The sequence below is a fragment of the Myotis lucifugus genome, unplaced genomic scaffold (assembly GCF_000147115.1).
Source record: "Myotis lucifugus unplaced genomic scaffold, Myoluc2.0 scaffold_5, whole genome shotgun sequence".
Taxonomy (NCBI): Eukaryota; Metazoa; Chordata; class Mammalia; order Chiroptera; family Vespertilionidae; genus Myotis; species Myotis lucifugus.
In genome coordinates this window covers 1,365,127-1,391,082 of record NW_005871053.1, presented here as the reverse complement: position 1 = coordinate 1,391,082, position 25,956 = coordinate 1,365,127, and the positions used below count along the sequence as shown (strand labels likewise).

Genomic DNA, 25,956 nt, shown 5'->3' with positions numbered 1-25,956 from the left:
CCAGGCAAGGTCTCTACAGCCCTGTCTCCCCCTTGGAGTGACCCGAGACTGAGCAGGCAGGTGCAGAAAGATGCCCTTTATTTTCAGCCACACACACATAAGCAGTGCATGTCTACTTCCACTCGTTAAGAAATACTGGGTACTAATAAATTAGAGGCCCTTGCCCTCCCAGGGCCATAAGGAACTTTGGTTTCCACTTCTCCGGAGGTATGTGGGTGGGCACCAGAGTGGCTTATGCTGGACTTTTGTGCAGCTGTGACCTGAGGCCTGTGCCACACCCCTGGTTGACCCAGACTGAAGGACAGGGCAGCCAGGCCTGTGCACAGCAGTGAGTGATTCGGGGCCACCCTAGTTCCTGCTCAAAGCCCTTTCTCAGCAGGGCCCTGTTCGAGAAGAGGAGAGGGCAGGCGAGCACCAGCTTGGTGGCCACCCTGGAGCTGGGCCTGCATTTTCACTTTGGTGTTCTTGCCAGGGCCCCACAGGGCCAGGGGACTGCACTGGGTCTTCAGGAGGACAGTGTCCTTCCCAGATGTCACAGTGAGGCCCACCCATACAGCTGATCCATGGTTGGGAAGACTCGGGATGAGCAGTCGTGGGGCCTGTGCCGACTGTGCTTTGCTTCCTGGGCGCTGTCCTCATCCAGGCAGAATGGGCTTCATGCCTCCTCGGGGCCCCCAGCCTTCCCGGGCGAGCTGCTGGCTCTCTCAATCACCTCCATCCACCTGCAGAAGGGGTTGTCCCATCAGAAAGCCCAGGATGCCCGCTTGGGAAGCAGGGCACTGTCTGGCCATCTGACAGTGGGCTTGTGCTCAAATACCTTCCCAAGATACGGAGTGAATGGGACAAGACGAGGGCCAGTGGAAACCCAGGAAGCCATGCGCAGCCCTCTTCCCAACACCAGGAACTTGCCTCCAGCCCCCAGCGGGAGCAGGGGAACCAGGCAGTCCACGCAGTTACCTCCCAAACGTGTACTTGCTCTCGGCCCGGAAGAAGTAAACATGAGATTTGAACTGCAGCTTGAAGACATGCTCCTTGTGGATGCCGTCAGCCTCCCTGGGGATGCTCACACTGTAGCCCAGCAGGGGGAGGCTAGCCAGGGGATAGTCATCCTAGAAGGCAGCACGGCTCCATGGGCATTCCCCAGCCACCTCTCCTCTCCACCCCTCCCCTCCTCTCCCCTCCCCTCCGGTGGCAGTAGGGTCACACAGGCCCAGAGGCCCTGGGGGAGGGTAAGGAGATTCTGAAGTGAGAGAGAAGGGCATGGTGGGCCCTCCTCTAGCACCACGGGCAGGCTACCCCGGGCCCTGGTAAACACTCCTACCTGATGTGTTTTGTAGAAGAACAAGCAGAAATTGGTGAAGACCACCCAGAGCTTCTGCCAGCCATTACTGTTTTTGAACTTTCTTAGCAGATACCCTGAAAGCTGGTTCTAAAAGGAAAAAGCAAAAGTGCATTAGTTAAGGTCCCAAGACCGCCGCCCATCAGAGCAATCACCCCCCTGGCTCCATCCTCTTGGGATCTCCTGGGAGCAGGTGTGCTCCCCAAGAATACAGCCAGCCCCCCCCCCCCCAATCCTCACAAATGCCCTAGCACGAAGGGAGGATGCTGTAATAGACCATGTGCAGCCAAGTCTAGAAGGTTCTTTCACATGCTGGGTGAGGGCAGGGATGTAACCCCAGCCCAAGCAGGTATCCACTGGGCAGCCTTAGGACTGAGCCGCTCTTGTGCTGATAAGTTGGGAGCCCTGGCCCAGGGCTGACCCCTCTCTGCAGTGCCCCCTCCTTTTGCACCTCCCACCCTCCTGCTGGTACCACACTTCTTTCCTGTGCCCTCACCCTGAGGGACACGGGTTCTGAGCACATCTGCGGCCTTCACCACCCAAGCGGCACCCACAGGATAGCACAGATGGCTGAGTTGCTCAAGTCAGGGGACACTCGTTCACAGGCACCCCTGACTGGTGAGGCGGGGCGGAGGCTCCTGGAGACTGGCCCTTTCGAGAGCACTCTGGAGACACCAGTTTCCCTGGTCTTCCCAGCACACGGGGCTCTGAGTTTTCCTCACTGAGTTGCTCAAGTCCTGAGGGTGACTGTCACTCCACAGCTCTGGCAAAAACCCTGGGCTGCTGTGCCTGAGGGGACTTTTCCAAACCAATTTCCTGCCCAAAGAGAGCAGGAGGCAGCTCGCTGTGGCCTGGCCCAGTCCTGCCCTGCTGCCTGCGATCCCCAGGGTCCCTTACCCCCAGCAAGCACAAGCCGAGAGGGTGCTTGTGCCAGTTATACCTCGTACCTCAACGGCTGCGCTGTGGTCAGCTCTGGAGACACTGGTGTTCCGGTACCAGCACACGTGCACCGTGGTGTTGGCCCGGTGCTGGCCCTGCCCCTCCGAGGAGCTGTGGGGACCATGTGCATCATCTTCTGACTCCTGCTCCAGGGAGACTTCATCGGAGGGTCCTGGGGGAGAAATCAGGCATCTGCTCAGAGGGGACAGGACCACGCTGAGAGCAGGGGAGCTCTCCCTTTGTGCCCAGGCCAAGAGCAAAACCACCTGGGCTTCTGCCGGAAGAGCTTGCCCTTCCGCCTGGAACCTTGTATCAGAGCACATGGGCTTAGTGGGCAGGACGTGACCGAGGAAACCGGCTTATAGGAAAGCTTCCTCAGTCAGGGGGTCTCAGCCAGAACTCACTGCGGGGAGGAACGCACACCGCGCTGCCTGGCAGAGCCAGGGTCATGTTGCCGCCGCTCTTTGCCGCTTCAATGGCATTGTTCAGGTCATGCATCCACTTCTCCTTTTCCAGCTCAGTGCTGTGGGGAGAGGGAGGGGCGGGCGGGAGGGCTGAGGCTCAGAGCTGGCCCTCAGGGCCCGCACAATCTCAGAGGGGACAGGAGTGCGGATGCCTGTCTCAGGGTTCAAAGGATGGTCCAGAGTGCTGCTGGTGGCCCAGTCTGCGTCCCTCTGTGGGCTGCCAGGGGCAGGAGGAGGGAGGGCAGCACCTTGGTGTGGACTAGAGTTCTCTATGGGGTAGTCTGTTCCTTAAACAGGGTTTAAAGTCTCAGATACAAGATTGGTTGCTTCCTGGATCATTATTTCCTGGTGGGAGCTAGTGGGTGCCTGCCTGAGAGAAGGAGAAACTGGCTGGAGTCACCTGGCTCCTCCAGGGGAGGGACAGCACAGCATGGTGCCGATAGAGGTCAGGCTGCCCCTCCTTTGTTGATCTGATGTCCAATAGGGGAAAGTGGCCATTTGCCCCTGAGCTGTGGCCCATCAGCTTCACTGCACAGCCAGGGGCTAGGATGCAGGTGAGGAGGGCCCCAGCCTGGCCGCCCTGTCGTTCTCCCACTAACCCGCTGGCACTGCCCCTTAACTTGAGTGTGCCAAAGAGCTTGTGCCCCTGGAAACCGATAGTCTTCGCAGGTCTGTTCTTGTCAAGGGCAGGAAGCAGCTTGGCAGTGCCATGGCCAGTCTGTGGAGACGTTCTCTGGCTCCCCACCACTGGAGAAGCAGTGCTCAAGGGGCACACATCACTCCTGACTGTGGGAATGACTCTCTCATCACTCGGAGGGAACTCTGGCTCATGGCAGGGGAGCCCCTACTCATGGGCTCGCAGGGCCCACTGGGTTGCAGATGTGAAAGGCTCTTACCTGGCTGCCACCACGATTGTTTTTTGAGCTGCATAAATAGTAAAACAGTGTGGAACAGACCACTCACTCTTGCTTTCTTCTACCTGTGGGTGGGAGAAGAGGTAGAAGTCTGGACCAGGAGCAGGGCTGGCTGACACAAGCTTGAAGCACAACACAGGTGATGTGAAAATTCTGTGCTGTCCAAGTCTACGCTGACTCTACAAGGGGCTATGGGAGGCATGAGGGGTCCCCACACCATGGCACTTGCCACCCAGGTGGGTAAGCTGTGGGCCACAGGGCACCCAACTACTCACCGGTGGGTCCAGTACTATTAGCTGAAAATCAAGCACAGGAGAAAGTGTTGAGCATTATCATTATTAAGTATGGAGTTGGACAATTCATTTTATAAACTTGGTACCAAAACCTAACAAAGTTAGATTCAAAGAAAAACCTATACAGAGTAATCTCAGCTATAAATGACTAAACGAAATAACTTTAAAATATTCCTACTCAAGCCTAAAAGCAGACAAATTATCCTGTGACCAAGTAAGGTTGTTCTAGGAATGGAAGGATGGTTTGACCCTAGGAGGTGATAAAAGCAATAACTGTCACAACGTCAAAGGGAAAATAGTGATCATTTCTCTAAATGCTCAAAAGAACTTTGCTGAAGTCCATCATGTTATTTCTGATAATATTTCTTAGAATCAGAAAGAAACTGTTAACATGATAAAGGTTCTCTTTCTCAAGCCAAGAGTCATCATCCTTCCCTAGGTTCAGCCAAGTTACAGATCATCCCGTAGAAGAGACAGCTTCCCTGTGCAGGGCCTACAGGATGTCAACCACTGAGCCTTACATTGAACATAAATCTAAAATTAAGATGAGCAATGACCAGCAGGAGAAGGTTGTCAAGATGTTAGTATTCCCCCAAGTTAATATGTAATTTTACAGTTAATTGCCATATATCATTTCCATCAACAACAGACCGCAGAGATGACAGTGGTCCTATGAGATTATAATAGAACTGAAAAATTCTTATCACCTAGTGATGTAGTGGTCATAATGTCCTAGCACAACACATTACTCATGAGTTTGTGGTGATACTGGTGTAAACAAACCTGCCACCAGTCATATAAAAGTATAGTAATACAGTTATGTAAGGTATGTAGTACTTAATAAACTACTATGTCACTGGTTTATGTATTAACCATAATTTTCATCATTGTTTTAGCGTGTACTCTTTTGATGATTAAAAAGCAGTTTATTGTTAAACAGCTGTTACATCAGCGGCATCCTCATATATCTTGTGTTTACCGTGTCATCCTTGATGTCATCATTTTCTCTTGTGCTTGATTAAAATCATGTTTTATAAATTGAGTGTAGCCGCAGTGTACAGGGTTTATAAAGTCTACAGTTGTGTGCAGTGATGTCCCAGACCCTCATGTCCACTCACTACCCACTGACTCACCCAGAGCAACTTGCAGTCCTACAATCTCCATTCACGGTAAGTGCTCTATTCAGTTATACCATTTTTAATATTTTTTTCCACTTTCATTTTTTATAGTATTCCCCCAAGTATTTTTATATTTATAGTATTTTTATAGTATCTTTTCTATGTTTAGATACACAAATAACATTGTGTTATAGTTGCACAGCCTAGGTGTGTAGTGGGCTGAACCACTTAAGTTTGTGCAGGTGTGGTCTGATATTCACACGACAAAATCACAGCATGGCACATTTCCCAAATGTATAGCCCTGTCATTATATGGCATATGACTGCAATGCAATTTCAAGAGAAATCTCAATGGTGTTTTTTTGAAGGAATTTGTCCAAATTATTCAAAAATTTACTGGAAGAATTAACTACTTGAGAATAGCAAAAATTTTTTTTAAAAAGGAGGACAAATGAGGGATGAAACTAATGCCCCTAGACCAGCGGTTCTCAACCTGTGGGTCGCGACCCCTTTGCCGGTCGAACGACCCTTTCACAGGGGTCGCCTAAGACCATCCTGCATGTCAGATATTTACATTACAATTCATAACAGTAGCAACATCACAGTTATGAAGAAGCAACGAAAATAATTTTATGGTTGGGTCACAACATGAAGAACTGTATTTAAAGGGACAGAAGGTTGAGAACCACTGCCCTAGACAGTGCCTGTAACACATAACACCACAAATTAGAAGAGTGTGGACTGATGAGAAACACACAAACGCCCAGAAAGAGCCCAAGCATGAAAACAAGGGCTGTTTATATGGTCAAGGCAGCCTTCAAAATCAGAATATGAAGGGTCCAATGAATAAGGGGAAAACGGATTATATGGCAGAAAATGAGTCCCAATCTAATAACATCCAATGAAATATTTTAGGTAGATTAATTGAGGAAAATGAAACCAAAACTGTACCAGGAAATAATGTGCCAATATAATCTTGGCATGGGAGGGACTTTTTGAGTCCACACCAAGGGCAGGAACCCTAAAGGAAAAGATGGACAGATCTGACTACAGAGTCTAAGTTCACTCCCTCAGCAAGAATGTGCCACATACTGTTCTAGGAACAAGAAACACAATCCCTGCCCAGATGGGTTTCAATTCTACAAGGTAAAACCAAACTGCAGGCAAAGTAAAAAGGAGTTACTAGCTGGGGAAAGCATTTCTGACATGTGAGGGTTGGCTGGCCTCTTTATAATGGTCACAAAAGTGCATGAAAAGCTAACATCATGGAGACCAGAGTGATAGACATGAATGCCTCCTAGAGGGAGTGCCAGGAGACAAGGACCCAGCCAGCCTCACTGACGTCCCTGGGATGCTCCACTCACCAAACTGGAAAAGATGTGGGGGAGTCCCCAGTGCTCCCCAGAGCCGTGCAGATGGTGCAGCCTTAGATGTGCTCAGTAGGACGGTCCCAGTGCAAGTGCTCCGACAGCCCCGGAGCAGCAACACTCACACTGGAAACGGCACACTCCGTCCACACAACGCCTTTTGGAATTTATTTCGAGGATGTGGTTGAGGTGTAGAGAGGCACACGATGGTGTCATTTCTAATTCTGAAATGCTAGATGCAGCTGGAGTGTGCAGTATAGCGAGCCAGTCAAGTAAACGGGCTGGCTCCCCAGTGTCCCATTCATCTCATCTCCACTTGACGAGGTGGTGGGAGCATAGAGGACACAAGAGCACGTTCATGACACATTGCTAAGCAAAACCAGTGCAGGCCACAAAACAGCTTGTAAAAGTGAGTCCACTGTGGCAGCAAAAAACCTCGATCTACACGTGAAGCTGGAAGGGCGTTTCGCAAAATGCCAACAGTGCTTATTGGTGGGTGGTAAAATTGTGACTGATTTTCGTTTTATATTTTCAGTTATTTTTTTCTATAATGAAAGCATAATTATGAAAACAGAGGGGATCTGCTTCCAGTAATGGCAGGTGAGCGCTTTCAAACTGACCCTCCTTGCTGAGAGCTGGAGAAGCTCGGAGGGACCCTGAGGGCCGGGAAAGGCAAGACACCCTAGAACAGGGGCCCTCAAACTACGGCCCGCGGACCACATGCGGCCCGCCGAAAACATTTATCCGGCCCGCCGGGTGTTTTTGCCACTGCTGCCTGTTGCTTAGCAGCCGACTAATTTTTTTTTTTAAACTATAGTCCGGCCCTCCAACGGTCTGAGGGACAGTGAACTGGCCCCCTGTTTAAAAGTTTGAGGACCCCTGCCCTAGAAGAAGACGGGGTGCGTGCAGGACTGCTTTGAGTGCAGAAATCGAGACAGCGGGCCAGGCACGACAGAGCAGAGCATGATCAGACCCCACCCACGGACACCTGGAGGGGAGGCCTGGCTGGGGGGCCTCAGGGAGAGATACTCGCTGCAGTCAGATGCTCTGGACCCACGGCACCTCTGAACTCGGCCTCCTATCTTTACCATTCCTAAACGTGGGTTTCAGGCTGAGTGCAGACTTACACGGAGGGCAAATGAAGGTCTCTCTTCAGGCCATAGAAAGAACTGACCACAAAGGAGGTAGCTAACAACTGGATCACATTAAAATGAAGAATTTCTATTCATCAGAGAATTACAAGTGTCATGTTGCAGCTGTGACCGTGGGGATGGGGACATGCTGGACAGAGTGTGGTAGACAGAGTGCTCCCAGACCAGCAGGATCCCTAACAGCCCAGGCCAGCAACAACAGAGTGGAAATGGAGGTAAAAGGGCAAAGGGCAAACTGGATGCCACACAAGGGATCACTGCATGGACCTCACACAGGACTCAGAGGAAAGAAGCCAGGCGCCAGCTCACTGGGAGCTTCTCCAGCCCATAGCTTCCCCATCAGTGGTAGCATGTGTTTTTTATTTTAATAATCCTCAGCCAAGGATACCAAGGATATGTTTTAGAGAGAGGAAAAGGTGTGTGTGGGAGAGATACATCAATCAGTTGCCTCCTATACACGCCCTGATCAGGGATTGAACGCGCAACCTAGGTATGTGTCTTGACTGGGAATTGGACCCACAACCTCCTGGTGTATGGGACAATGCTCCCACTAACTGAGCCACCTGGCCAGGGCACGTCTGACTGTATTAAAGCTGTGTGTGTATCCGTGTGTGTGTGTGTGTGTGTGTGTGTGTGTGTGTGTGTGTGAGATAACTAATGATGCCATGCAGGACCAATATTGTCAATATAAAAGAGATACAAATCAAAGAAGTAGGAACTCTACAGTCCTACGATGTGGTGGTTTGGTTTTGCCTTTCAAAACCTGTGTCCGCTCCCACCCCTCCAGCAGCAGAGTGGCCCCAGCGCCTGCCTGGGGTCTTTCATTGCACCTCCCACCCTGGGGGTGGCAGGTGGACAAGGTGAGTTGGGGGCTTGTCCTGCAGGTGCTGGTGGTGGCCCCTGGGTTGAGTCTGGAGGGGCTGCAGAGGCAGCTGTTTGAGCACCAAAAACAGTAACCACAACAGATAGAAACAGACCAACAGGTGCTTTAAGGTAGCCGGCTGAATCCCAAATACCACAGCCGGTTCCTCAGCACTCACCAGCATGCCACGAAGTGGGAGGAGGCCCCGGATCCGGAAGTGGCTGGTTCCCGAGACACCTCTGCTTGTGTACAGCAACATATCTGAGAACTGAGCCAGGCAGCTTTAGATAAATCATTTAAAAAACAAGTAACAGGGTTTTAACTGTCAGATGAACTTCAACTCCAAGGGCTTGATGGTGTTATCAAATCTATTCAGCTTGCTGGAGATTTTTGGCGCAAAAGGGATTTTTACTTCATTCATACAATTGTTTTTGACTAGAAGTAACTAGTAACCACACAAACCAGCAGACGTCCTTGGCCCAGTCACCCCTCATACAGGATGCTGAGGTCTGGATCTAACTGGATGTGAGGAAGAAGCGGATGACAGGAAAGCTGGTGGCAGCAGGGACTGGCTGGGAGGGTCTCAGCTCCCAGAGTCAAAGCCCGACAGCAAGATCCTGTGAGCTGGCAGCTCGGCAGGACGGACATCCCTGCAGCCACAGGCACGTGGAATTTTCTATGTGCTGGCTTTGCTCATCCACAGACAGAATCAGGACGGCAACTGGCCTGGATGTGTTCTGTGACCCTCACATGGCTCCTGACTTTGAGGCTGCCCACCTGGCCCAACGTGCTGGCATAGTCCCCCTAACACAACTGCTGCCCATCCACCTACCAGAAAGAACATTCTCTGCTGCAGGCCCTTCCTGGTGAGCTTGTGCAGGCAGCCCTCACGGATGAACTCCTGAAAGACAGCAATGAGGTCTGCATTGTGTGGGCCCACAGCCGCCTCAGCAGATAGCACGCTGGCGGGGCCAGGGCCTGACTGATGTCACCATGTTGCTTCTCTGAGCCCTTGGATGAGCCCCTCACAGCCCCATCCAGCCCTTCACCAGTGCCCTCCCGCCCAGATGCTCAAGGACCCTCCGCACCTTTCTGCCTTCCTCCTTCCTGTCTGCCCCTCGTGGTCCCCCGGGGCCTGTCTGGGTGCCAATTAACTCAGTCTCCAAACCATCTGCTGAGCACCTTACAGCAGGCTGGCTACACTAAGGCCGTCATGTAAAGCAAAGCATGCTGCTCTTATTGAGAAGCTTCTAGAAAGTTCAGCCATAGAGATGAAGCCATGAGTTCCACATGGAGAAAAACTGAGTTGCGCACGTTGAAAGGTGAATTCTGTGGTATGTGAATTATATCTCAACCAAAACAATGAAGTAACCAGCGCAAAGAACTTTCTGAGTCACTTACCCTGCCTGGAGCGATGAGGTTCTCTATGCCAACCAAGTCCCGCTGCAGCTCTGTCAGCTTCTGGAGGTTCTCCAGTCGGACGAGGCTGTGTTGTAGTATGGAGGTCACTTCTGTGATGACCTGGAGGGCGTCTGTGTGAAGAGACCCCTCAGTACAGGCACCCAGGCAGGTGGGTGAGGGGTGGCACAGACAACCCTGTTCCCCCGCCAGCACCACTTTGTGACCGGAACTGGCATTTTATTTTTTAAATCCTCACCCAAGGACATGCTTCTATCAATTTTAGATGAGAGAGGAAGGGAGAGGGAGAGAGAGAAACATGGATGCGAGAGTGAAACATCCATCAATTGCCTCCCATACTTGCCCTGACTGGGGATCGAACTCGAAACCTGGGTATGTACCCTGACTGGTAATCAAACCAGTGATCTTTTGGTGTATGGGAAGATGCTCCAACCAGCTGAGCTACAGCGGCCAGGGCAGAACTAGCATTTTTTTTTATTAAAAAATATTTTTATTGATTTCAGAGAGGAAGGGAAGAGAGAGAGACAGAAACATCAATGATGAGAGAGAATCATTGGTCAGCTTCTTCCTACACGCCCCCCACTAGGAATCGAGCTTGCAGCCCAGACATGTGCCCTGACCAGAATCGACTGCAACCTCCTGGGTCATAGGTCAACACTCACCACTGAGTCACGCTGGCTGGGCCAGAACTGGCATTTTAAAAAGCCGTTTTAATTCAAGGAACACTCCACTCAAACTCTACCCATAGCTAAGGCACAAGTGTAGGTTCCTGCAGATGAGCCACAACTTGAATTTGTTCAGCCCAAACTACTGACTAGCCAACACTCAGATGTGGTCAAGAGAAAGAACAGCCTTTCTTTGTAAATAACTAATGTTACAGGCAAGGCAGTATTTGTTCTTTAGGGATAATCATTTACTGTAGTTTAAAGTCTAAATAATTTGCACCTTCAAAGTATTAGTAATTTTCTCTTTGAATGGAGGTGCAGATGCTAATCTTATAGTTCAAGCCAAGTTATGAAAATTTAGAATCAGGAAGGAAAACATATTAACACAACCTCAGATATTGAGTGGTCATCAGAGACCTGACCAGGACACTGGGAGCAGCTGTTGGCCAGACAGGCCCAACCCCACATGCAGTGACCACATCTTCCTGTCCCCTGGTCTCTACCACTGATGGGGGCCTGATAGCTTCTCATGAGAACCCTGCGGACTGCCTGGCCACTGCCCTTCGAGGTCCCAAGAAGCACAGGTGACATCCACCCCACCCAACTCTGCGCCTTCTCAGCTCCAGCTCCGTGAGTCTGGTAAATGGAGGTCTGTGAGTGCTGGCTCGGTCCCTCTTCAGTGGAGGGGACAATACCTGCCCCAGAGCTTTAGGAGGATGAAGTCAGATAAGGAAGCACCTGGGGAGACGAATTACTCACTCATAAATGACCCATTATAAGAGCCTTGGTGATGCTAACACAGGGCAGACACCTGGAGTTGCTCTGTGCAGACTGCTGAGCTCTGGCCCCTCTCTGGCCTCCCCAGCCCTCAGGGCCCAGCTCAGATCTGAGTGACACACTGTTGGTAAAGATTCTTCACTTTGCTTGTTCACTGCAGGCTGCCTGGCCCCACGTGTCTGTGTCTGCCCTGAATGGCACCCAGTGCCACCTTGCCCTTGGACATGTGTGCATGGAGTGCAGGGTGGAAGCTTGGCTGCCCTTGGGCTGGAACTAGAAGCTGCCAGATGCTGGGGATGTGCTTCGGACCTGATGCAGGGCTGCTGGACACAGTACCGTCTCATGCCTGGGTCTCCACAGAACCAGCGTGATGTTGACAAACCATCAATGCACACTTAGCACCTGGCCAGCCCAGGCACAGCCCTTGGGAAACCCTTACTGAATGAAGGGTAAAATTAAGATGCAAGGCCATCTTCTCTAACTCCCAAGCTAGGGGTACCTCCTTTTGTCCAACAGGCTCAAGCTCAACTCCTGTGAAGACCAAAAGGGCTGGTAACATCTACAGCCCAGGGGCCTTCTTCCTTGGCCCTGTGGGAGGGTGGGTCACGGTGGGAAGGGACTCCATCAGCTGAGCCCTCCGGAGACGGCTGAAGCAAACCCGTCCAGGTGCCAGTTCTTGGCACCATGTTGCGTCAACAATTTACAAAGCACTTTCAGAAGTGCAGCCTCATTTGGCTTTTGCATTAGCCCATGAGACGGTTTGACTGATGAGGAACCTGAATAGTGAGGGCGCCCGGCCTTCTCCATGGGCATGGCCTCCCCCTCCATGGGCATGGCCTCCCCCTCCCCCTAGCACTGCCCACCCCCCCCTTACAGGAAAAGACTGACAGAGGCCAGCATGGCAGCATTTTTAATGTTGCTTCACTTTATTTCCCTGAAAATGCTTGGAAATATTTTTGACAATTTTGTCTTTTCCTTTGTAGCAAACACGAAACACTTGCTTTTAGAATGAAGAAGAGATTTGTCAACATCATATGATCCATTTTGTTTCTCGTTCAGCAGAAAGCAAATTAATTATACCCATTTATGACTATGGGAGACCAGCGAGAAGTAGTGCCAGTCTTTTATCTTTTACTTGTAACGATGATGGTGAATTCACTTGTAAAAACCTTCCTATGGAGAGTAACTTCCTGCACTAAATTTATCCTACAACTAGAGGTGATATTGTAGGTTAAAAAGGTCAGGGTTTATTCTTTTGTTCCTTTAACACACAAAAATGATAAAGTCTGTCTATGACAAAAACTTCTAATAGCCACCCTGGACCAAATGTTTGAGTTTTAGCGTCAAGGCTTGCAGAACAGAAATACCTCCAGGTAGCAGGTCACTCTAGGGCAGGGGTGGGCAAACTTTTTGACTCGAGGGCCACAATGGGTTCTTAAACTGGACCGGAGGGCCGGAACAAAAGCATGGATGGAGTGTTTGTGTCAACTAATATAAATTCAAAGTAAACATCATTACATAAAAGGGTACGGTCTTTTTTTTTTTTTTTTTTTTAGTTTTATTCATTTCAAACGGGCGGATCTAGCCCGCGGGCTGTAGTTTGCCCACGGCTGCTCTAGGGTCATCCCACCCCCACTGCACAGGAGGAGCTCCTCCAGGACGATTGGATCCCTTCACTCGTGGTTCAGATTTGGAGCAGGGCAAGGCCTTGCTGGGGCAGTGGGGCTGAAGGGCATACTGGCCTGTGCAGACCCAGGGCCCGCTGGCTTCCGTCAGCTGGGGAGGAGGGTGAGCAGTGCCAGCTCTGCCCGCTGCAGACTTGGCCCCTGGGGAGGGGAGAGCACACACCCTGTGCTTCCCAAATAAGGGAGCCGAAGCCTGCAGGTTTGCCAACGCTGCTCCTCCCTCAGCACGGCATGGCAGCCCCACTCACCACAGCAGTCAGTGTAGTCGTGGTGCCCGGGCGCGTAGTGCCCGCACAGCCGCCGCAGCAGCAGGCGATAGTGCACCAGTCGCTGGATGGGCTTCAGCAAGAACGTGTTGAGAGGCAAGTAGCAGACTTTCTGGAGCTCGAACTCTTTGTACACGGTCTCTAGCTTCTTGAAGCGTTTGGTGGCCTTTTCCAGTTCCGTCAGGACCTCGTCGTGCCTTTGGAAGTAGCCGGTGAACTGCTGTGGAGGCACAACAGGGGCTCGTTAGGTCAGGGACCTGAGAGGGCGTCCGGTTGGGGAGTGGCTTCCTGTCTGGATGGCTCCCCGTGTGGACGTCACACACAGGCTGGAAATCCCAGTGGGGCAGAACAGAGGACAACGGCCAGGGGGTGTCAGCTGGGTTTCCAGCCCCCTGCGGTCCATCCTGCCCCACGGAGACTCCACCCCAACCCAACCTCACGCCAGCAGGAGGGCAGTGGCTTGTCCACAGCGAAACCACCCCTGCGCTGCCGACTGCTCTCAAACCTCATGTGTGTGTGTGTGTGTGTGGGGGGGGGGGGGACCACAGGCGTCACCTCACTCTGCAGATGAAGCGCTGAGGCTGAGGGCTGTACCCGCCTCAGGTGCCAGCAGGGAGCTCTCCTCCTCGGAGAGGCTGCGCCAGCCACACTCCAGAGCAGGCAGAGTGTGTTCAACCCACTTGCCAGAGAGGGAGGGTCGCTCCTGACACTGTTACAGCACCACGTGCATACATGTACGGGCTGGCAGTGTTTCAGTCATAGTAAACTCAACTGGTCCCTACCTTCTAGAAGTTTCTAACATTCAATCAGTTTGTTTTAATGAACATTACATGTGACTTGTGTGGTATAAGCTCAATCAAACAGATTTATATATATTTTGAAATAAATTTTTTTTAAGGCTTTTGGGATAGATAACACTTATTAATGAACCTGGCTCAGAAAACCAAAAAATGTGTGGGGGTAAAAAATGGGGCTCTGGGCAGAATGGAGCTCTTCACGCAGGGCTCTCTGAAGACAGCGTAAGCGAGCCTGCGGCCCCTCAGGTGTCTAGGAGCGGAATGGCCCGGAAGGACCTCAGGAGTCTGGGCGGATTGGGTGGAGGTGGGACAGGCTTGGGATGGAGGTGCCCGCCTCCCAGTGAATGGGCACGACAGCGAAGGCTTGGGGACTTGGAGCCATGCAAGCGGGTAGAAGACGGCGGGGGGAGGGCCCCCAGAGTCTCAGGCTGGATGCGAGAGCTCCCAGGACAGATGCATGGGCGGGAGAGGCCCATCCACCTGTTCAGCAAGAGCAGGACCCTGTGCAGTGAAAGCACAGCCGCTGGTTCCAACGCCTGTGGTGACCGGCCCTCAGGAGAAGGCCTCCGCTTCCTCCGCGCTGCTGACCTGGTGACCTACAGCCAATCCTTTCCACGAAACTCTAATGCCTCTGAAGAAAAACCCCTGAACTATAAGCCCAGAAGGAGAGTGGACGCAAACCCTAACAACCCCTGGACAGGCTCTGCACGCCCCGTCCAGGCGGGAGCTCAGCAAGCTCAGCAACAACGGCACCTGGGCCCGGGGCTCATGTCCCGGGTGAGTCCAGTGCAGCTGCCAGAGAGCCAGCTCCCAGCACACTTCCCCGGAGGCTGCTCTGCGGGGCCTGGTTCCTAGAGAAGGAGCTCTGAATGGAGGCCTGTCCTGATGGAGTGCTGCTCGGAGGGAAGAGCTGCCTGGACGGGAAGGCTGGGCACCGGGAATGATGATGCTCCCAGGGGATCGCTGCTCCGAGGGAATTCCATCCTGACTTGATGCCGTTCTTAGAGGAATGAGGGGCGCTCCTGTGAAGGGGTGTTGTTAGGGAGGACACTGTCCTTGGGGGAAGCAGCTCTGAGGTGAGTGCTGTTCCAGGGAACCGGTCCTGAGGGCACACTGTGTTGCACGGCAGGTGCTCGCCCGGAGTCGCTACCTTTAACTGGCGCATGTTCCTGAGCAGGACGTCCCCGATCCGCTGGTGGCTGCCTGGGGCCTGGGCACCGGAAGGTCCTTCCCTGGAGCAGAGATGGACAAATACAATCAAACCTCAGGAAGGCTTGTGAGATCCACGCTGATCGATCTCGTGGGCCAGCCGTCCCAGCACGGCCAGGACAGCAGTGAGCTCCTTGGAGGTGGAGGCCTGTGCCTGACAGAAGCATCTTTACTCGTGGGCCATTCTCTAAAAGACAGTAATTAGGAAAAAAATAGAATCATCTACTTTTAACCAACTTTGTTCATTCTTCTGAAGTAGGATGAATAAAAGTGATTATTATTGTCTACTCCTCCTCACACGTTTTAAAAATAGACTTCAATGAAGTAATGACTCTGGTGAATTAGCGTCTGAAGCTGGGAGGTTCCTGAAAGCAGTGGTGGTGACGAGGGGCAGCCGTGTGTGCGGGGGCGGCCGCGTGTGCAGGGGCGGCCGTGTGTGCGGGGCGGCCGTGTGTGCGGGGGCGGCCGTGTGTGCGGAGCGGGGACGGGGTTGGGCATTACCAGAGTGCCAGCCTCTGCTCCACCTCACACAGGAAGCCCCTGTGGAACTCGTAGATGGGGTCGATGTTGGAGAAGAGCAGCGTCATCAGGTCCGCAGGCATGGCGTCCTCCTTGACCACGGCGCTTCGGAACCACTGTGGGAAGAGCAGAGCTCGGGTGACTGAGGGATCACCCCGGGGCTGCGGCCACAGGGGCCTGCGCTGACCCAGAGTCCCCCTGAGGATAGCTCACATGCCATGGCTTCCTCTTGACTGGCCACCAAATTTTCCCAATATTACACGAGAACAATTCTGGTGAAAAGCTTCAAGTGGCTACAGTCCCAGTTTTATGAAAAAACAGACCCAATATTCTGACCCGACTTAGACATTGTTTAAATGTGTTTCACAGAACATGTACAGGTAGATCTCATGATGGCTGAGAGGTATTTCTTAGAAGGGCTCTTCCGTCTCTGGTTTAGAATTAAGAAATATTAAGAAAATCAAAGTAATAAAAGACTTAGTTTTCATACCACAGTGATAACTTCTAAATCCTTCAGGTATGTGCGTTCTGTGGCGAGAATCTCCTTCGCTATGAAGTAGGCCTCGTCGGCGCCCGTGCCCTGCAAGAGGCGCAGACGGTGAGCACGTGCCTGTCGGATACGCCACAGACAGGCCACATGCGCAACCCTCGCTTTCTCCTGCTCAGATTAACGTTCTCACACGGTTTTTGTCCATAATTCCTGAAGACATTCCCCTCTGAGTAAAAATATAAGCCTGTTGTTTCTCCTTCACATGTTTTTCTCATTGTATGTTATTCTTTTTGAGAAAAGAATTGCTGTTCAAACATCAACATATTGAAGCTAATTATTGGTTTTGCGATAAAATTATTGTTTAGATACCACTGCCAGGAGTGTAGCTGCTGAACACACAGACGTGAGAGTGTGTGTATATGTATACTGTACATGTAATGATAACTGTTAAGCCTAACTCACAAACAAGTTATTACCATTGCCAAAGGTCTACATCCTAACGGTGCCCTGTGAGGGCACCGGGCGGCCAGCACGCGTTGAGTGCAGGGCCCGAGATGCCCAGCGCTGGAGCTCTAAACCCCATCAGGGCCTCTGCCTGACGTGCAGGTGCCGGCAGGCCAGTCAGCAGTGATGGGACCCTCGGAGCAGAAAGGGTGGCCCTGGGCCCTTGGGCCCCACCATGCCTGGCTCTCGGCAAAGCACAGGCCTCACGCTTGGGCTCGATGGCCCCTTCTCCATCCTTCCTGGCTGGACGACACCTGGTCCTGCTCTAGCCCTGCGCCCTTGTGTTGTCCTCCACCAGGCTGAGATCTCTAAGAGGCCAACTGTCCCCACGTCCGCCATGCAAACATGCCTGTGAAGCACATGCCAGCCCCAAGGAGGCACCTGAGACGGGCCCAGGAACAGAGCGGACAGCCTCTCAGCAGGAAGGAGACAAGCAGCCTGGCACTGACTAGTGGGTAAGTTCCCAGCACAGGAGACAAGTCCTCTGGACCCAAAGCAGAGCAGGAGGGGTGAGGCAGCCACAGCCTCCAGGGAGAGGGCGGGGCTGGCAGCTGGGTGTGGGACACAGGTCAGAGGTCAAGGGGGAGGGGGAAGAGGTGCAGCAAGCTGGTTACTGGCAGGGAAGGCAGGGAGGGGTTTTGGGGTGACGCAGGCTGGGAAGGGCCGGGGCTCTTCAGGAGGCCTCTTCCCACCCTGGGAAGGGGAATGGCAGGAGGAGGGGTGGGGCCCTGGATACACGGAGGGTCCAGTTCTGGTGTGGGTGGAGGTGTGAAGGACAAAGGAGGCAAGGATGACTGCAGTTTGGGGCCTAAGCCAAAGTAAAAAGCCTCTGAACCATGCAGGTGACCAGTTTGAGGAGGAAGGTCAGGGGCCAGGTTGGCCCCCATTTCCATTGCTGACCCCTATTTCTAGGGCAAAGAAACCTCTCAGGAATCCCTCAGTGGAGAGAAGGTAAAGCAGCCACCCACACCTCTGCCGTAGGCTGGGGGGGGGGGTGCCCGGGAGGGGACTGTGCTTTCTGCCAAGCTCTGCCACCTGCCCTGCAGAAAGCAGCTGAGATCCCGAGCGTGGTGCTGTGGCCCTTCTCTCAGCCCCACACAATCACCTGTAAGAGGCACCAGCCACCTTCAGTTTTCATACCTTTCAAATATTGTTGGTCCTCACCAATTTCTATTAGAAAGGAGGAGAAACAGCGCATTAAGTGGGAGATGCTGGTGAGTGGGAGATGCTGGTGAGAACAAGCCACACGGATCTCCTGAGGGAGGCTCAGACGTGAACGCCCTGGCCACACCCAGATTCCCAGCCCCTGCGTTTGTTTGTGAAGCTGAGGAACCCCAAAACTGCCCAGGTCCCACTGGGGAGTCATCAGTGAACCTGGGGGCCGGGGCCTTGTTGGGGACGCTGGTTCACAAAACCAGCACAGAACACAGCTAGTCACTCACTGGGGTGACCCAGCGGGTAGAGGTGAAGAAAGTGTGTCCTGCCACCCTTGGGGCCCCCTGTGCTTGATGCTGCTTTTACATGTAGCCTGGGACCCGCAGCATCCCGTGGCCACGTGGCCGGGAATTAGGAGGCAGCGTGAGGGGAGGGAGCGGTCGCACTGTGTGAGGTGGCTGCACTGTGACGACCATGTCCCTTCTCTCAGAGGCCTGGTTAGATAACAAAGGCCATAGACACCTCTGTTAGCCCAATTAACCTCAAGTGTCAGGTGTCAGGGGTCATCACCCTACAGATCACCACCTAAAGATCAGCTATTTTATTAATACAGAAAGTGACAAATTAAAATTTAGTTTTTTAAACAGCTTTCCTCCAAAGCCATTTTTGTTACGGCACCAAAGCAACATGGCCAAGATGGAGGCCTGAGGGCTGGGGACTGGCTGCAAAGTCCCAACCACCAGGGGGGCGTCCTAGGCTGGAAGCCAGCCGGCACCCACACCTCTTCAACAGCAGGCCTTCCATTCCAGGGCTGCTGTCACTGAAGAGGGCCCGGGGACCCGGCACAAGGACAGACGTCTGCAGAGGCCTCCCCATCCTTGGAGGAGTTGCAGCCCCCCTGCTGAGGAACCTCATGGGTCCAGCTCAGGTGGCCCTGGAAGTAACATGCTTTTTGGCCCATTCAGGAGGAAACACACAAGTGCTAAGGTGTTCTCGATGACAGCTGCCCACATGACAGGCACCTGGGAGGCAGGGGTCCCACCACTTGGGGCCCAGTTCAACACGCTTCCTTCAGGTGTGCACCTCAGGGGCCTCCACTAGGTGCAGGGAAACAGATAGATGGTTCCTGGCTTCTCCCTCTCCATGGCCCCCAGGGCCCACACAGTCCACAGCCCATTATTTTAACCACTCTCTTCCCCAAATGTCAAATTCCCTGGACCCTTTGCCTTCCTCATGTGCTCACACGCAAAGCCAGCTTGCCCTGGCTGCCTTGCCCAGGACATGGCCCCCGCTGCAGGCCAGGGCCACAAGAGTGGAAGTGGCCACGAGGCCAGGGGTGCCAATGCCTCTGGCCATCGCCTTGTCCTTGAACCATGAGCTTTCTACCCTACCTTTCCGCACCTGCCACACTCCTGTCCCTGGGATCACCCCCACTTTCTACCCTAAATCCACCCCATCCCTTCCCTCCCCTTGCAATGACACTCCAGGACCCACTCATACATCAGCCCGTGACTCCCTTGATTCCAGACAAGACTGGTCCCCACCCAGCAAACCCTTTCTGTGCATTAGACCTCCTCCTGGTTGCTGGGCTGAGGGCTCCTCCAGGGCCTGCCCCTTTCTGCCACATCCCCAGGACCCAGCCCAACACTCAGAACCCATAGGTGCCAGGTACTGTTACAAAGGTCCCAAAAAAGTCCCCAAAAGGACAGGAGGACCTCAGGACAAGATTTCTCTAGGGAAGCCAGCTCACCATCGTTCCCTCAGCAGGCCTGGGAGGGAGGGCTGTGTGGGCATAGAGCCCAGTCCTGCTCTGCCCACAGGCTTCCCAGCCCAGAGAGAAGTTTGCAAATCCAGGCCCACCAGCACCCAGCCCTCTGCTTGGGGCGGTGCCCACCTTGTGTTTCGGCTCCTCCTCATCGTCCATCCTGGTTCCGCCAGCGTCGCTAAGGACAGGGCTCAGGAGTGGGGACGAGCCCCGCTCAGCTGGGCCCAGCGTCACCTGAAACACAGGGCTCAGGCTCAGTGGGTTCTTCCGGGTGGAGGGAGAAGGCTGAGGACTGTCCGTGGGAAGGCCTGGAATTGAACAGGGCGGGGGATGGAGTGAGAAATGAGAAGGGCCAGGATGCGGCCAGACACCACATTTCTTACCAGGCGTTAGCCGACACTAGCCTTACACTGCTGCTCGGCACTTTCTGGAAACTGTAAGTAAAGACGCTACCACATGCAGTTCTCAACGTGACATAAAGTGAACATGAGAAAAGGTTGCTGGCTGACCAATCCGATTTCACAGACACCAACCACAGGCGCCTGGACCCCTGGGCTGTGCAGTTCCAGGGCTTTCTCTTTGCTCTAGGGATAAAATCAGCAGCACAAGCATGTGAAGCAGGACAGACAGGGAGGAGCACCTTCTGTGTACGTGTTAGAGACATACCAAATTGATGCCAACATATCTGAAGAAAATGTCTATTTTAATGCCAAACTCATCAATCATTCAGTTAAAAATCTGATCATATAAAATTACAACTCATTATATTGTTTTCTACTTAATTGAATTTTCCATTAATAAAGGTTTTATTTTGGTTTTCTAGAATTATAACACAAAATTAATTAATAGTTAAATTTTCCCCCTTTTTAAATGTTTGCTTTTGATTAGACAGAAACCAAAATTTTGGCCTAGTTCTAAAAAGGCTAATGATGAGGTATATTCTATCTTACATTTTGTAATAAAAAATTCTCTTATCCATTATTTAAAAAAAATTCTTAAAGGTTTATTTCTAATGTTTTTTTCCCCTGTGGGAAAACAATTACTATTAAATGCCCAATTTTAAAGATACCATTAAAGCAGAGTTTTAACAAAAAATGTAACTGCTGTTTAAAAGCTCCTTAAGATAGACAATTACCTTAAGTTTCCAAATGTATAGTGTTTTAACACTCAAACTACCATTATTTCTAACTATGATTAAGTCAGTTTACAAAATGCTGGGATAGAAATAACTCAATTCGAGCCCGTGGTGGCTGCCCACTCCCTACACAATGGCTTAAAGCAAGATCCTCTAACACTACCACTAACGACTTCAGATGCAGTCACCTATAGTGACCAGCTTATAAAACCAAAGCTTGGTTTATTTAGCCCCAAACATGGGAGTGTGTAGACAGGTGTAGAGGAGTTTTGTGAACACCCGACACACCTGTTTCCTGCTCCCTGGACAGTCATAAGCAACTGAACTAGAGTCAGTAGCCGTCCCAGGCAGCGGCGGGCTGGCGGGGCCCTATTTTCACATTGACAGATCTGGAGCTGGGATGCCACCGAGTGCTTCCAGCGATGAATTACCAAAGCCAGGACGGCAGTTACCTCTGGAATTTCTCACAACTGACAGATTGAAAACATGATGAAACACCCATTCACATTAGAAAACCTGGACAAAATAAGATATGGAATTAATAACCAGTTTATTAGAATTTGCTTTTATTACATTTAAAATATGCTAAGCCACCTTAAATTAACAAAATTCCTATACCCCTCCTCCCACACCAGGCCGGGTGGACTCTGTAAGTTCTGAAGGGCCCAAACCCGAATGGAGGGCACAGTTACTTTTCACATGGAGAAGAGGCATGTGTCCAAAGATGAGCTACTTAGGATTTGCACTCCAAAACCCTTTTGTCCCTAATAAGCCCAAAATTGCATTATGAGATACCTTCACACATTGAAATTTTAGAAAAAAGTCTAGAAGTGACTAATAACTGATCTATTTATTCTTCACAATTGTATTGTTCAAGGTGTGAGAGCCAAGATGTTTTATGCTCATTGGCTGTGAAAGGAAGTACAAGGTCATTGTTTACTCTCCTGTCTACCAGCACCGCACACAGCACCTCCCTTGGAGATGGGCAGTCCCATAGCAAATTACTAGTTGGCAATTCACCAAAAAGTTGCTGCAAAACTTGACTTTATTTTTCAATAGCAGGAGAAAGCTGAGGAGATGGGGTGACCAGCTCTCTGCTATGCTGGCCAGTGCGGGCTAGTAAAGCTGTCAGATTAGAGAATGCAGCCCAGTAAACAGCCCCTCTGTGAAGAACTCATAAAAGAGAGGGAACCCTTTTAGGACGGACTGCTCATTTGGAAGGTTACAAGTCATCATTTGATGTTAGCATTGTAGATACTTATTATTTCACAAAAATTGTCAACTCACAATTTAGTGAACAGATTAAAAAGTACCACAAACTGCCATTAAACACTTGCCTTTATTAAATCTGTCAGCTACAGCACAATGTTGTAAGTCATACCACCTCCTTCCAATTATGTAAACACAGATCCTACAAGATAAAGTCAACAAATCTGTGGGGAGATATTTTTTCAAGCAAATGACCCATCTACACCGAGGTTGTCTGTGTACATCGTGTACCCATGCCCTACCTACGTGGCCAATCTTTCCACTGTGTGTGTCGCTGACACACACTCCACACCAAGAAACAAGCGTGGACCGAGGCTCGGCAGGTGTCTCTCCAGAAGTGATGTTGGGGTAGCCCCAGCCTGCTGGGATGATGTGAGGGGTGTAAGATGAGCGCTCCCTTGCCTCGGAATATCCTGCCCGTGTTCACAATGCACATTAGAGCACCTGGATAAAAGGCAGATGCCTTCAGAATTTTAGGTATCACAGAATATGCTTACCCTTAACTGACATGGTGAAGAATTAACCTGAAATTTTTGTAAAAACAGACCTGTGTCCAAGGTCCTCTACTGAACAACAGGCAGGAGGAGTTGATGTTCTGTGTTACAAGAGTCCCTGTGACAAGCATCCACTTAGACACAGAGCGAGCTTCCAGACCACTATGGTATCAAGGAATGATAGACAAAGAATTTTTGGAAATTCTTCAATTTTCAAAATCTGGTTACTTGAAAGTAACAGACACAAGCGGTAGTTGTTTCACTGAGCTTCGAGTTTCTGCTGGAGTGGGTCAGATTGTCTACTGTGTTCACAGACAGGCTCCGTTCTCAAGGCTGCAAGTTACAAAAAATGCTTAAATTTAAAACTGTTTCAAGTTCGGCAGTGAGTACCTCTGGCAGTTGGTTTTCTTTGCTTTGTGGCATTCGTTATTTCCAAAAATTTCTAAATATTTATCTTACAACTTTTGAAATGTCATTTTAAAAAGCACAGTATTATACGTTGTGCTTAACTTCATTTTCTTCATCTAACTAGGTGATGAAAGACAAATATCACATTTAAAGGAAAGTTAGCATTACTTTTATTTCATACCTTTAAATCCTCTTCATCAAATCTCTATAATAAATAATCTTGAACATTTTTGCCTAATAGTGGAGAAAGAATCAGCTCCAGCTTGGAAGACTCAAGGTTAAGTTTGAAGGTTAATGTGACAGTAGGAGGCATAAGATCTAGAAATTCCTTCTGTAGCTTGAACAATGGCTCAGTAATCCCATGAGAGTAGGGAAGGCTGACTTGTCCAAAGAACCCAGGTGAATGTGAACTTGCTGCTGAGTTAGTAGAAAACTCTCTGGCTCCATTTTTGGACTAGAATGTCATGAGTCACTTTACACAAAATCTGGCTTAAAAAAATAAGTGGGCAGTAGAAAAATGGCCCAATTATCAGTTCATCTTATACTGTGTTCCTGCAAAGGTCACCTCCCTGCTCTGCTTCTTCATCTACAAAACAGCAGGTGAGAACCTGACATGTGGTATGCCCTCTCCATGGGGCCGTGAAGCCTACACAAGGAAGCTTGGAGTGGGTGCCTGGCCCACGACCCACGTGGTGACCTGAAGTTCAGAGGGTGACTGACATCAACACGTGCAATGCTCCAAGAAGCATGTTTTAGTTTTTTCTTTTGTTTGTTCTAAATAATCAAGACTCTTTCCTTGTTAAGAAAAACAGGCGCATTAACCGATAACATAGTGACACTTTGGGTCATGTGTCTGGCTTGGTGCCTGCTGGGCATGGGTCTCCACTGTGTGTGCACACATATGGGTGTCCCAGGGAGCTGTGTGTCTTTCTTCTAATAAACGACACCTTTTGTCTCAAAACTGTGACTACAGATCCTCTAAACTATTGGATCAAAGACAGCAAGGTCCCCAAAGCAAATTATTCAATAAACGAAAAAGTCTGTAGGTGACTTTCATTAGAAAAGAAATGTAATCTGAAATAGCATACTTCAAATATAAAGGCCATACAGTGGTACTCTCCTAACAGGGCAACCTACAGAGCCAATAGAGAAATGCTTTTGAGCAGTCTTAAAATCTGGATTTGTCACAGAGGTGTCTCTCTGAGGATCCACTCGCTTCCATCACCACTTCATCCCCAAACTGGGGCACTGAGCAGTGGTGGCCTCGGTCAGGGAGCAGGGCCGGCCTGACGTGGGAGGGAACTGACGCTCACTTGGTGACTCACCACCCTCTTCTCTCAGTGGGGAGTGACTGCCCACTTAGGGTCTTGGGGAGTTTGTGCAGAGAGGGTCTTTTCTAGAAGGCCACTGGCATGTGCCTGGCACCTTAAAAGCCAGGGAGGAGACCACTCCCCCACTCCCCTGCAGCAGAGAACAGCCCAGAGGGAGCAAATGCTGCTGCCCAGGAGGCGGGGGGTAGGATATCACCAATCCCATGACCCAAGTGTGGCCGGAGCGCAGGGACAGCTCTGGGGAGGCAGCAGAAAGCATGTTAGCCGAGTGGGAAACAAGTTCAGAGCTGGAGTAAAGACTGTCCAGAATCTGAGCTGAGGCTACACCATGGGCCAGGGATTTTATAGGGTGGGTTCTAGCCAAATGGGTGGGAAAGGCAATAATGTTCTCTTTTTCAGAATTAAGAAGCCAACAGCACGTGTTCTGCGCACAGGACCAGCCCAGGGACTACATGGTTCACCCCAAGGCTGTAAACAGTGCTGCCCTCAGCCAGAGCCTCAAGCTTAGAGCAGGCGACTGCCATCCACCTGTGCACCCGACCACACGGCGGGGCTGGCCAACAGAAAGCACTGAAAGACTAAGGCTGAGAAAAGCAAGCCCTCTCCTTGCTCCCAGTGGCCTTCTGGGGATGTTGTCCACATGTGAAACAGACAATGCCTGTTTGCTGCTCAGAAGCCTATGAAGTGAAGAGCCGTTTCAGGGATTCATTTAACATGAGAAATAATTTTTAATTATGTAAGTCAAAACTATAACCAAGTAGAGGGAAAGAAAGCTAAAAAGCCCATTTAAAAATTCATAGTAAATATGTCCTTATTTTATTGAATAAACAATTAAAAAATTCTGAATTAGTACATATCTGCACATTTATAAATGGCAATTTCAATGGAAAACAAGCTTTATAAGTACCACAAACCAGGCAACATGTTTCTTTAAAGAATGAACAAGTTCAAATGCATAATGAAACGCCAGTTCCTTCTCTTTCCATTTTCTAGGGGAATGTAGATGCTTTCATGCAAAAACAAAACAAAACAAAACAAAAAAACAAAATAACAGCACCTGGGGACACTTAAGGCACAGCTACTGTGTGACGAGAGGGGCAACAGTGGCCACCACAGCGAGCTGTGACAAGCTCTGTACCTTCAGGACAAGGGCCAAGCAAAACCCCGGCAAAGTAAGACTCCATGGCTTTGGGAACAGATACTAAAATCCTCAATTTTAAGTGCCTGAGAAAACACTAACATTTCGTCTATGAAGTAAATGATCTAGTAACAATTTAAGTTCCACGAACGAGGAGGGAATAACCGTACCGTGAAGACAAAGGACTTGGCATCACATGTCACCTACACATAACACGTAGGGGAACGGTTCATGTGCTTGACAGCACAAGGTCGTTGCCGCGGCACGGGACATTTCCAGTCACCGCTGGGCAGCAGGAGCCGAGAGCCTGCACTGGGAGCAGAATGTTCCTGCACACCAAAGCCATTCAAAAGGCCTTTGCAAGATGACAATGACGGGCGTGACATAACCAACAGGCTTAAACATCTTTCATATTAAACTTCTTTGGTGTGCTATTTTTTACTGCCCATCTCTCTGTCATTACTATTTTTTAAATGTGTGTTC

The 25,956-nt window shown here is 50.7% G+C and overlaps 1 protein-coding gene across 3 annotated transcripts in view; it reads right to left on the bottom strand.

Moving 5' to 3' along the window:
• Positions 1 to 61: 61 nt before the first annotated feature.
• Positions 62 to 25,956, bottom strand: part of FARP2 (FERM, ARH/RhoGEF and pleckstrin domain protein 2) — a 100,244-nt gene continuing 74,349 nt past the window's right edge. For 2 of the 3 annotated variants that reach the window (XM_006083011.2, XM_014467155.2), the window contains 15 exons: positions 19,828 to 20,006; positions 16,275 to 16,364; positions 15,767 to 15,900; positions 15,207 to 15,288; positions 13,242 to 13,479; positions 9,849 to 9,979; positions 9,280 to 9,348; positions 8,626 to 8,715; positions 3,932 to 3,952; positions 3,639 to 3,721; positions 2,683 to 2,801; positions 2,287 to 2,450; positions 1,322 to 1,429; positions 958 to 1,109; positions 62 to 722 (listed from right to left, as the gene is read on the bottom strand). In XM_006083011.2, the coding sequence (XP_006083073.1) occupies positions 656 to 722; positions 958 to 1,109; positions 1,322 to 1,429; positions 2,287 to 2,450; positions 2,683 to 2,801; positions 3,639 to 3,721; positions 3,932 to 3,952; positions 8,626 to 8,715; positions 9,280 to 9,348; positions 9,849 to 9,979; positions 13,242 to 13,479; positions 15,207 to 15,288; positions 15,767 to 15,900; positions 16,275 to 16,364; positions 19,828 to 20,006 (1,727 nt within the window). In that variant the 3' untranslated portion in view covers positions 62 to 655. The remainder of the gene's footprint in view (positions 723 to 957; positions 1,110 to 1,321; positions 1,430 to 2,286; positions 2,451 to 2,682; positions 2,802 to 3,638; positions 3,722 to 3,931; positions 3,953 to 8,625; positions 8,716 to 9,279; positions 9,349 to 9,848; positions 9,980 to 13,241; positions 13,480 to 15,206; positions 15,289 to 15,766; positions 15,901 to 16,274; positions 16,365 to 19,827; positions 20,007 to 25,956) is intronic. The other variant, XM_014467163.1, reaches the window with a different exon arrangement.